The following is a 12,994-nucleotide window of genomic DNA, read 5'->3' as shown; positions in this document are numbered from 1 at the left end:
ATCAGCTATGAGAGACATATGACTATTGAATCAGCTATGAGAGACAAATGACCATTTGAATCAGCTATGAGAGACATATGACTATTGAAACAGCTATGAGAGACAAATGACCATTGAAATCAGCTATGAGAGACAAATTACCATTGAAACAGTTATGAGAGACAAATGACCATTGAAACAGTTATGAGAGACAAATGACCATCAAAATCAAATGACCATTGGAATCAGTTATGAGAGACAAACAACCATTGGAATCAGTTATGAGAGACATATGACAATTGAAACAGTTATGAGAGACAAATGACCATTGAAATAGTTATGAGAGACAAATGACTATTGAATCAGCTATGAGAGACAAATGACCATTGAATCAGCTATGAGAGACATATGACTATTGAATCAGTTATGAGAGACAAATGACCATTGGAATCAGTTATGAGAGACAAACAACCATTGGAATCAGCTATAAGAGACAAATGACTATTGAATCAGCTATGAGAGACAAATGACCATTGAATCAGCTATGAGAGACAAATGACTATTGAATCAGCTATGAGAGACAAATGACCATTGAATCAGCTATGAGAGACATATGACTATTGAATCAGTTATGAGAGACAAATGACCATTGAATCAGCTATGAGAGACATATGACTATTGAATCAGTTATGAGAGACAAATGACCATTGAATCAGCTATGAGAGACATATGACTGTTGAATCAGCTATGAGAGACAAATGACCATTGAATCAGCTATGAGAGACATATGACTATTGAATCAGTTATGAGAGACAAATGACCATTGAAACAGCTATGAGAGACATATGACATTTGAAACAGTTATGAGAGACAAATGACCATTGAAATAGTTATGAGAGACAAATGACTATTGAATCAGCTATGAGAGACAAATGACCATTGAATCAGCTATGAGAGACATATGACTATTGAATCAGCTATGAGAGACAAATGACCATTGAATCAGCTATGAGAGATATATGACTATTGAAACAGCTATGAGAGACAAATGACCTTTGAAATCAGCTATGAGAGACAAATGACCATTGAAACAGTTATGAGAGACAAATGACCATTGAAATAGTTATGAGAGACAAATGACTATTGAATCAGTTATGAGAGACATATGACTATTGAATCAGCTATGAGAGACAAATGACCATTGAATCAGCTATGAGAGACATATGACTATTGAATCAGCTATGAGAGACAAATGACCATTGAATCAGTTATGAGAGACATATGACTATTGAATCAGTTATGAGAGACAAATGACCATTCAATCAGTTATGAGAGACAAATGACCATTGAATCAGCTATGAGAGACATATGACTATTGAATCAGCTATAAGAGACAAATGACCATTCAAACACTTATGAGAGACATATGACCATTGAAATGGTTATGAGAGACAAATGACCATCAAAATCAAATGACCATTGGAATCAGTTATGAGAGATAAACAACCATTGGAATCAGTTATGAGAGACAAATGACTATTGAATCAGTTATGAGAGACATATGACTATTGAATCAGTTATGAGAGACAAATGACCATTCAAACATTTATGAGAGACATATGACCATTGAAATGGTTATGAGAGACAAATGACCATTCAAACAGTTATAAAAGACAAATGACCATTGAATCAGTTATGAGAGACAAATGACTATTGAATCAGTTATAAGAGACAAATGACCATTTAATCAGCTATGAGAGACAAACGACCATTCAATCAGTTATGAGAGGCAAAAATGACCATTCAAACACTTATGAGAGACATATGACCATTGAAATGGTTATGAGAGACAAATGACCATCAAAATCAAATGACCATTGGAATCAGTTATGAGAGACAAATGACCATTGAATCAGTTATGAGCGACAAATGACTATTGAATCAGTTATGAGAGACAAATGACCATTCAATCAGTTATGAGAGACAAATGACCATTGAATCAGTTATGAGAGACAAATGACCATTGAAACAGGTATGAGAGACAAATGACCATGGAATCAGTTATAAGAGACAAATGACCATTGAAACAGGTATGAGAGACATATGACTATTGAATCAGTTATGAGAGACAAATGACCATTCAAACAGCTATGAGAGACAAATGACCATTGGAATCAGCTATAAGAGACAAATGACTATTGAATCAGTTATGAGAGACAAATGACCATTCAAACAGGTATGAGAGACATATGACCATTGAATCAGTTATGAGAGACAAATGACTATTGAATCAGTTATGAGAGACAAATGACTATTGAATCAGCTATAAGAGACAAATGACTATTGAATCAGTTATGAGAGACAAATGACTATTGAATCAGCTATGAGAGACAAATGACTATTGAATCAGTTATGAGAGACAAACAACCATTGGAATCAGCTATAAGAGACAAATGACTATTGAATCAGTTATAAGAGACAAATGACCATTGAATCAGCTATAAGAGACAAATGACCATTGAAACAGTTATGAGAGACAAATGACCATCATATAGTTATGAGAGACATATGACCATTGAAACAGTTATGAGAGACAAATGACCATTCAAACAGTTATGAGAGACAAATGACCATTGACACAGTTATGAGAGACATATGACCATTGAAACAGTTATGAGAGACTAATGATCATTGAAACAGTTATGAGAGACAAATGACCATTCAAACAGTTATGAGAGACAAATGACCATTGAAATTGTTATGAGAGACAAATGACCATTGAAACAGTTATGAGAGACAAATGATCATTGAAACAGTTATGAGAGACAAATGACCATTCAAACAGTTATGAGAGACAAATGACCATTGAAACAGTTATGAGAGACAAATGACCATTGAAACAGTTATGAGAGACATATGACCATTGAAACAGTTATGAGAGACAAATGATCATTGAAACAGTTATGAGAGACAAATGACCATTCAAACAGTTATGAGAGACAAATGACTATTGAATCAGTTATAAGAGACATATGACTATTGAATCAGCTATGAGAGACAAATGACCATTGAATCAGCTATGAGAGACAAATGACCATTCAAACAGTTATGAGAGACAAATGACCATTCAAATAGTTATGAGAGACAAATGACCATCATATTGTTATGAGAGACATATGACCATTGAAACAGTTATGAGAGACAAATGACCATTCAAACAGTTATGAGAGACAAATGACCATTCAAACAGTTATGAGAGACATATGACCATTGAAACAGTTATGAGAGACAAATGATCATTGAAACAGTTATGAGAGACAAATGACCATTCAAACAGTTATGAGAGACAAATGACCATTGAAACAGTTATGAGAGACAAATGACCATTGAAATAGTTATGAGAGACATATGACCATTGAAACAGTTATGAGAGACAAATTACCATTGAAATCAGCTATGAGAGACAAATGACCATTGAAACAGTTATGAGAGACATATGACCATTGAAACAGTTATGAGAGACAAATTACCATTGAAATCAGCTATGAGAGACAAATGACCATTGAAACAGTTATGAGAGACAAATGACTATTGTTATAGAGAAAGAGGATTGAAATTGGACCCTGCCAGGATTACAAAAATGATGCTCTTCCAAATGAGCAAAGCAAACAATCAAAATGCTAATGGTAGCCTGGTTATTGCTGCTACCTTTAAAGTAGCAGCATAAGTTATCTTAAACAGTAACGTAATTGTATATATTTGTCAACAAAGGAAATACTACAACAAATTGTTGTAGAGAGTAAAATAATGTAAACAAGTCATTGCCCTGTACTTGTATTGTAGTATGCATTATAGCTTTCATGGGATTGACTGATTTGACAATCAATTTTATTGCAATTAATGGACAGATTCAGTTCAAATGAAGTGCTTAAAGCTTTTAGAATTGTGGGGAACTGATTTAGCCCATGTTGTAAGTTACATTTATTTTGTACTTTATTGGAGAAATGATTTAATGAACAGATAGAATTGTCTATTAATAGAAATGAAGTTATAGTTAAGTATTAACAAAGATACAGTCTTCATAAACATTGATATTTACAGTCATTGTAAACAGAGATAATTACAGTCATTGTTAACAGAGATATTTACAAGTTTTTTAAACAGATGTAATAACAGTTATTGTAAACAAAGGTAATTACAGTCATTGTAAACAGAGATAATTACAGTTATTGTAAACAGAGGTAATTACAGTCATTGTAAAGAGAGATAATTACAGTTATTGTAAACATTAGTCATGACAGTTGTTGTAAACACAGTACAGTTATCGTAAACATATGTAATTACAGTTATCATAAACATAGGTAATTACCGTTATTGTAAACAGAGGTAATTACAGTTACCATAAACATATGTAATTACAGTTATTGTAAACAGAGGTAATAACAGTTACCATAAACATAGGTAATTACAGTTATTGTAAACAGAGGTAATTACAGTTACCATAAACATAGGTAATTACAATTATTGTAAGCAGAGGTAATTACAGTTACCATAAACATATGTAATTACAATTATTGTAAGCAGAGGTAATTACAGTTACCATAAACATAGGTAATTACAATTATTGTAAGCAGAGGTAATTACAGTTACCATAAACATAGGTAATTACAATTATTGTAAGCAGAGGTAATTACAGTTATCATAAACATAGGTAATTACCGTTATTGTAAACAGAGGTAATTACAGTTACCATAAACATATGTAATTACAGTTATTGTACAGTCATTGTTAACAGAGGTAATTACAGACATTATAAACAAAGGTAATTAAAGTCATTGTAAACAGAGATAATTACATACATTGTAAACAGAGATAATTGCAGTTATAATAACAGTCATTGTAAACAGAGATAATTACAGTTATTATAAACAAGGTAATTACAGTTATTGTAAACAGAGATAATTTGTTATTGTAAACAGAGGTAATTACAGTTATTGTAAACATAGGTTATTACAGTTATTGTAAACAGAGATAATTACAGTTATTATAAATAGACATAATTACAGTCATTGTAAACAGAGATAATTACAGTCATTGTAAACAGATATTGTAGTTATGACTATGATCATAGAAATATTACTTTGTAGTTGGTTTACAGTGTATTTATGTTATGTCAGTATGTAACAATGAATATATCTTTTGTCATTAGAACAGTATGAAATATTTCTTAACTGTCTCCTAGCAACAGAACATTATAAAGGACACATTTAATACTCAAAACATCAATGGCTTCGCTAATGGATACTTTCCTTTTTTTGAGAAAAACATTAAAAATGTGTTTGTAAGTCTGCCTTATAATGTTGAACATGGCAAATGCATTAGCAGACCATTAAGTATATATCATTTTCAGGAGAATTTGACTGGAAGTTTAACATCTTAAGGTATAAACATATATAACCACATAATATTATATAAACAAATATATATACTGGGTTGGGTATATGGGAGATCTTATGATATTATTTAATGTAATTTGAAATGGACTTGTGAAATGTACATCTGTATGTAGCAATTGCTCAGAAAGATACATTATGATAGTTTGTTGAGGTTTGTGTTCTAAAAAAAGATAAAAGAAAAAATAAAGTTTGTAATTATTTGTTTATTCACTTATAACATGTGATACACCATGGAGACATGTGTTAATATTTATTATATCAGGTATATTATGTGTATTGTGTGTTTTCTGTTTTATACAGGGCAATTGTAAGACACTTTAATAAAGATGGAAGAAATTGAAGAGTCGATGGAGGTGGATCATCCAAAGGGGAAGGAGAACGTTAGGAAACTGACAAGGTAAGATCATTGGCAGGACAATAATAATGTACTTGAATACAGAAATCTTAATGATTGAAAATCTGAGATTTTTCTGAATGTTTTTAAAACTTGCCTAGTATGTCAAGTTCAACTGTGAAGTTCTGGATTAAAACCAGAACATGGTCTTAATACTTACATGATAATACTAGTTAAACTGATAAATGACTTGCTTTAAAAAATATGTAAGGGTAGGGGAATGTTAGCAACTTCATACATAAGGACAGGGGAATGTCAGTAACTTCATATGTAAGGGTAGGGTAATGTTGACAACTTCATATGTAAGGGTAGGGTAATGTTGGCAACTTCATAATATGGACAGAGTAATGTTGGCAACTTCATATGTAATGACTGGGGAATGTTAGCAACTTCATATGTAAGGGTAGGGTAATGTTGGCAACTTCATATGTAAGGACAGGGGAATGTTAGCAACTTTGTATGTAAGGGTAGGGTAATGTTGGCAACTTCATTTGTAATGACAGGGGAGTGTTAGCAACTTCATATGTTAGGGTAGGGTTATGTTGGCAACTTCATTTGTAATGACAGGGGAATGTTAGCAACTTCATATGTAAGGGTAGGGTAATGTTGGCAACTTCATATGTAAGGACAGGGGAATGTTAGCAACTTTGTATGTAATGGTAGGGTAATGTTAGCAACTTCATATGTAAGGGTAGGGTTATGTTGGCAACTTCATTTGTAATGACAGGGGTATGTTAGCAACTTCATATGTAAGGGTAGGGTAATGTTGGCAACTTCATATGTTAAGACAGGTAGAATAGGTGAATGTTAGAATATTGCTTTTGCAAGGATAGAGGAATGCCAGAATATTTCATTAAAAATTTTATAATTGTTTGGGAATGTCAAATACTTCACTTACAGGGTTTAGGGAATGTCATAGTACTTTATTTGCTTATGTTGGTGAATGTCAGAATATTTGATTTGCTACTCTTTGGGAATGTCTTAATATTTCATTTCATTTTCAAGTAAGGACACAAATTGTGTCAGAATGATTATTGAACAGACTGGGAAAACATTTTGATGCAGAGAGAAAATGGCTGAAAAAAACCAGTATGCTTTATATGTGTATGCACATATAACTTAGGGAAGAATGTCTTAATGTTGAATATGTAGGGTTAGGATGAATGACAAAAGTGATGTTAACCACTCATTCATTTAGGCTTCTTTGTTGTATAAAGAAATTTTTACATACTTTTAAGAAATGTTTCAGAATTTTTTATAAAGGTTTCCCACAATGTACATTAATTAATCAAAATCAGTATTATATTGTCAATCATGACAATGCTATTAAAACTGCGAATATATTTGTTTATTTGCTGGTATTTTTCATATTAAATGTCAAGCTATTATGTTTGCTACATCATAATTGTTGTTGTACAAAAACTTAATAAAGTTCATTATTCAAACACTTATAAAGATATGGACACGAAATTTGGAATAATTGTTTATCATGTCAAGGCGCAGTTTAAGACAGGGTTCATTAATGTGAAAGCTATATTTTTGGAGTTATTTCCTTTTTTAAGGTTGATTATTCGAAGAATAGGCAGGGCTATTATGCTTGGGTGCCTGCATTTGGTTTTTGTTTACAAGTTGGTATCTATAAAAACTACTGAAGAGAATGGGTTGAAAGTTCACATACTTGCTCTTGTAATTATCTAACATGGTAGAGACACGTCCCATAATTACCTTTTCACAGAGTTATGCCCCTTTTCTTACTGTCAAACAATGATCTGAATAGTTGAGCACTTTGTCATATGGACAGCTCTTGTTTACTTTTTGATTTTTTGTCAAAAATGTATATTAAGTAGAATGATTTATACACTATCAAAGATACCAAATTGAAACTCTGAATATTGGAATATCTTGACAAGGCCCAGTTGTTAAAAAACAGGCTGTCATCCTGATAGATATATTTTCAGGAGTTATGCCCTTTTTTTCACATGGGAAATAATAAATTTTTTGAGAAAAAAACCCCAAAATTTTGAACATTTACTATCACAAAGTTATTCATCTTACTGAGAAGTGGAGTCCATAGCTGCAATATCACCATAACTCTATTGAATTTGATTTTTTTTTTAAAACTCATTGCCCTTAACAGAGGCTCAGAAATGCTATCAATTTATTTCTTAAAAACTTATATTTGGTCTCGGATAACAGTTTCTGAAAAAAACTTGTTTGCCATATGCATGAACTTTTTTTGCTACATTTGCTCTGTTGGCAATTGGTATAATTATAATGAATTAGTATTTTGTATGGAATTTAAAGTACTACTTTGTTTACATTTTGCTACCTTTGCGACACATTGCTGTGTGTTCAAGCCTACTTCATTTGTTAAAAATTTTAGATACTCTAAATCCTTTATTAAAACATTATTAAAGAAATGTTTGACATTTATAAAAAATAAAAAAAATATGAGTTTCTGAGGCATAATGTGCCTTTAAACATCGCATTCAATGTTCTTGTACTTATAAGTAAAAATTGCCAAATATAACTGAATTTTTGTCACAGTATTTTGATAGCTCTGATATCAACATAACTTACAAAGATATCATTTGATATCAAGTATGAAGTTATGTACATGAAGTAGTTATCTAAATTAAGGCAACATTATTATATAAAAGTGGTTATGTAATGTGAGCACCTTTTACTATGATACATCTTTTGAATTTGCATACCTCTTAAAGGAGGCATATTAAAATCTCACCGTCTGTCCATCTGTCTGTGTGTCCCCACTTACACAACACTCGTGTCTGGAATGTTACTTTGTCATACATTGAAGGATTTTAAAATAACTTGGCATAAATGTGTACCACATCAAGATGATGTGCCGCATCCAAGATCCATTTCCCTTCCACCAAGGTGAAGGTAGTAAGTTTGCTATGAATAGCACTTCATTTCACAAGAACAATATTAAGCAATTAGTTATTTTATATTCACTTTTCTTTTCATTATATCTTTCTTACCTTTTTGCAATAGTTATGAAACCTTTTCAGTGGCATTTGTCACTTTTGCGTGACAGCTCTTGTTTATAAACAATGAAGTTATAGAGTTAAGGTTTTTTAACACTGATTTGAGGCTCACATATGTTACAACAATGTTTATAGGACATAAATAGATTTTGATCTATGACAGCTTGAAAATATTTCCTATAATTGTAAAATTATCAAATTAATGATAATATACTAATGTGATTAATGATTTTTCAGGGGAGAGAAATCTAAAATTGCTGCTAAAGGACGTCGTGATAAAGAGCATGATGCGATGATACAGTTAATGAACGAGTTACCTGTAGAAGATGAGATCCTCAATAAAATGGACAAGGCCGCTGTTGTTAAACTGACAACTTGTTACCTCAAGATCAAACACTTTGTACAGAAAGGTAACTTTGTCACTTTACATGCATTACACTGCAATATATCCAAATAACAATAATAAACTTTAATACCGTATAAGTGGTTTTTTCTGCGGGCTCCAAATTCTGCGGTTTTTCCAAATTTTGGCATGTTTTTATTTCTGCGGACTTTATTTCTGCGGCGCATCTTTTGGACAAAACGTGATTTTAATTCTGCGGCTCATCTTATCAAAGTCTAAGTCACATTACTCTACCTATTTTATTTGCATGTACACATTCGCATTAAATTTTTGTTTATCGTCGTCACCGCAAAACTATATAGTAATTACAAACAGTTATATTGTTAGTAATTACAAACAATTATATTGTTTGCTTGCAAACAAATATAATGCGCAACAATAGACAGTATGCATCTTTTGATCTGCGTGAAAAGACGTGTGAAAAATATACCACCCCGGTAGTATCTTTAATTTAATAAAATTAATAGAAGTTTATCGTAAATCAGACAACAATTAATGTATACGACGATTATTTAGCAGTACAAGGGTTAAAATGGTTTTAATGATTTAGTGGTAAAAAAACCTTATAGCGTACAGGCAAACACTATGATGTTTAAATATCTTTATTCATAAATTGGCATAATTTACAATAGGTTCATCCTTACAAGCACATATTACATACTTGGCTTAAAGCAATTTTATATAACTCGATGGCCCTCTAACCGTTATAATCCGTTAGTCAGAAAACAGGTCATAATGTGGGACACATATCGTTAAAATACATGGAGAAATATTCTGCGGTTTTTAGCTCGACTTTTCTATGAAAAGGGGAGCTATCCTACTCGCCCCGGCGTCGGCGTTAGCGTCGGCGTTGGCGTCACACCTTGGTTAAGTTTTTCGTACCACCCCACTTTATTTCAGAAGTATTACAAGTATGGCTTTGAAACTTACCATACTTGTTCACCATCATAACCTCCATCTACAGACAAGAGTACATAACTCTGTCAAGGTTTTTGACAGAATTATGGCCCTTTTTTGACTTAGAAAGTGTATTGAGCTTGGTTAAGTTTTTTGTACCACCTCACTTTATTTCAAAAACCATTGGAGGTATTGCTTTTGAAACTGACCATACTTGTTTACCATCACGACCTTCATCAACAGACAAGAGGACATAACTCTGTCAAGGTTTTTGACAGAATTATGCCCCTTTTTGACTTAGAAAATACATTGAATATGGGTAAAATCCACTTATTGCCTTAACCCTTTGAGATATTGCTTTGAAACTTTTAATGCTATTTCACATCATTACCCCCATCTGTACGCAAGAGAAGGTAACTCTGTCAAGGATTTGTTTTTAAAAATTAAGGCCTTTTATCGACTTAGAATCTTGGTTAAGTTTTTAGTACCAGTCCACTTTTTGACTGAACTGTTTGAGATATTAATTTGAAAGTTGGAATACTTGTTTACAATCATGATTCCCAAACATGTCCAGGAGAAGGTAATTCTGTCAAAGATTTTATTTGAATTATGGCCCTTAACTGTCAATGTTTTGTATTATAGGCAAGCACTAAAAAACTTAAAAAATCTAAAAAAATTCATTCCTATCCACTTGTTCACTTTACCATAAATTATGTCATATAAACATTGCTGTAATATTCAAGGGTATCAAACAACTAGTTCACTTTAAAAATACAGAGATTCTTGTATTGCCTTTTACTGCAAAAACTTTTTTTATTGGCAAGCAATAAAAAAGTCGAGCGCGCTGTCTTACGGACAGCTCTTGTTATTTCTGCGGTGCTGAAACTGACCGCAGAAAACGCAGAAATAAAGTCACCGCAGAAAAAACCACTTATACGGTACATTAAAAAAACATTAACTTGAAAGATGGAAGAATATATATGTTTTCCTAATTTAAGAATTATTATTGTACTGATTTTGTTAGGAGAGTTAACTGGAGCGTTATAGTAGATGTATTGGAAATAGGACAAATTAATTAAAAGAAAAAATTTTTCAGGTCACGATGAAGTGAAAGTAGGATCTATAATCCATCTGTATCAGTTTCCATAAGCTGTAACTTTTTAGCTCACCTAAGCACAACATGCTCATGGTGAGCTTTTGTGATCCCTCTCTGTCTGGCACCTGTCATTGTCCGACACTGGTTGTGTGTCATTGGTCTTTAAAAATTTCTTAAAACAATATGAGCCGTGTCACGACAAAACCAGTGTAGTGCGTTTGCAACCAGCATGGATCCAGACCAGCCTGCGCATCCGCGCAGTCTGATCAGGATCCATGCTGTTCGCTTACAAACCCTATAGCAAGTAGAGAAACTGATAGCGAACAGCATGGATCCTGATCAGACTGCGCGGATGCGCAGGCTGGTCTGGATCCATGCTGGTCACAAACCCATTATGTTGGTTTTGTCATGACAGGGCTCATATCTCCTCTGAAACCAATAACTGGATAATTAACCAAACTACAGAGGAATGATCCTTGGTTCCCCTATTTAAGTTGTTCAAATGGTTCCAGCCTCTTGCTTAAGTAGTCTGAAAAAATTATTTCCAGTCCCTTGTGTCAATAAAACCTCAGTGGCGTCCCTTTTCTATGCAGCTTCATTTCTCATTAGCTGTTGTAATTTGCCTTGAAACTTGTAGTCCGAATTGTATCGACCAAGATATATAACTGCATCATAAATTCTTATTGAATTATTCCCCTTTATGATTTGAAATTATCCCTGCCTTATTTTACTATCAAGCACTGAGAATGTTAAAGCACACTGTAGATGTGACATTTGAAATAAAAATAATCTTGACAGCTGGTTCACCTCATTATTTAAGTGTTTACACATATGTCTGATGTTTACACATATGTCTGGTTTTTACACATATGTCTGGTGTCTACACATATTTGGTGTGTTTTATAGCTCATTGTAATTCAAGGCCAGCAGATAATCTACTGGGAACAGCGTGCTTGATGACTGTGGGGTTCAATATTCTGAACTTCTATATCCAAGCAAACACCTAATAAATATTTGATGTCACATTTGGGGGCATCAAGGGTGAATCTTGGCTTTGTTTAAAATGATAGTAATATTAAAGTAATATGAAACATATCTTTTATGTAAACAGATACTCTTCTGATGATCATTTACTTTTGTCCATTTTCATGTGTTGAAATAATAAATGGGAAAAGAGATAGTACAGTGTAATATTTACAAAAAAATATAAAAAAAAACCTCTTCATAATTCATCATATCATTTATAAAGAAAATGTATATAAAAAAATGCCCTCTATTTATGTTTTCTGATTTGAAGATCTATATAATGCAAAGGAGTTGATTTTTTTCCATTTTTTTCCCCGGGAAATTGATGTTTCTAAGTATAGTATATGAAACACAGAATTTATTAATTGGTTATGCAGGTTGCTGTTGAGATAAACTGGTAAATCCTTGGCTATAATGAAGTGCCAAATGTCATATTTACTTTAGTTAGACTTATATAATTTACCTGTTTACCCTGAATTAAAGGAAAATTTTAAGAGAACAGTGTTTTCAATAATAATTATTTTTCATTACAGAGGAAATTGTAATGTGTCCACTTATTTGGACTATAACCCCTATAGCCCTTAATCTTCTGGAACTGAAAGTAATTAGTCTTTGCCAACAACTATAGAGCCAGACAAGCTTGCATATGTATGCAGTCTAACCAAGCTCTGCTAACTTAAAATTTTCATCTTGATATCCAAGAATTGATAAAGGACAGATTTAAAAATGAAAAGA

General features: G+C 32.5%; 1 protein-coding gene across 1 annotated transcript in view; it reads left to right on the top strand.

The window, feature by feature from the left end:
- Positions 1 to 12,994, top strand: part of LOC132715106 (aryl hydrocarbon receptor-like) — a 63,234-nt gene that overhangs the window by 3,565 nt on the left and 46,675 nt on the right. The window contains exons 2-3 of the mRNA XM_060698089.1: positions 5,736 to 5,832; positions 9,075 to 9,247. Of these exons, the coding sequence (XP_060554072.1) occupies positions 5,762 to 5,832; positions 9,075 to 9,247 (244 nt within the window). The 5' untranslated portion in view covers positions 5,736 to 5,761. The remainder of the gene's footprint in view (positions 1 to 5,735; positions 5,833 to 9,074; positions 9,248 to 12,994) is intronic.

The sequence above is a fragment of the Ruditapes philippinarum genome, unplaced genomic scaffold (genome assembly GCF_026571515.1).
Source record: "Ruditapes philippinarum isolate M1 unplaced genomic scaffold, ASM2657151v2 ctg1340_1_1_1_1, whole genome shotgun sequence".
NCBI classification, from domain to species: Eukaryota; Metazoa; Mollusca; class Bivalvia; order Venerida; family Veneridae; genus Ruditapes; species Ruditapes philippinarum.
This window is presented reverse-complemented; position numbering and strand designations above follow the sequence as displayed.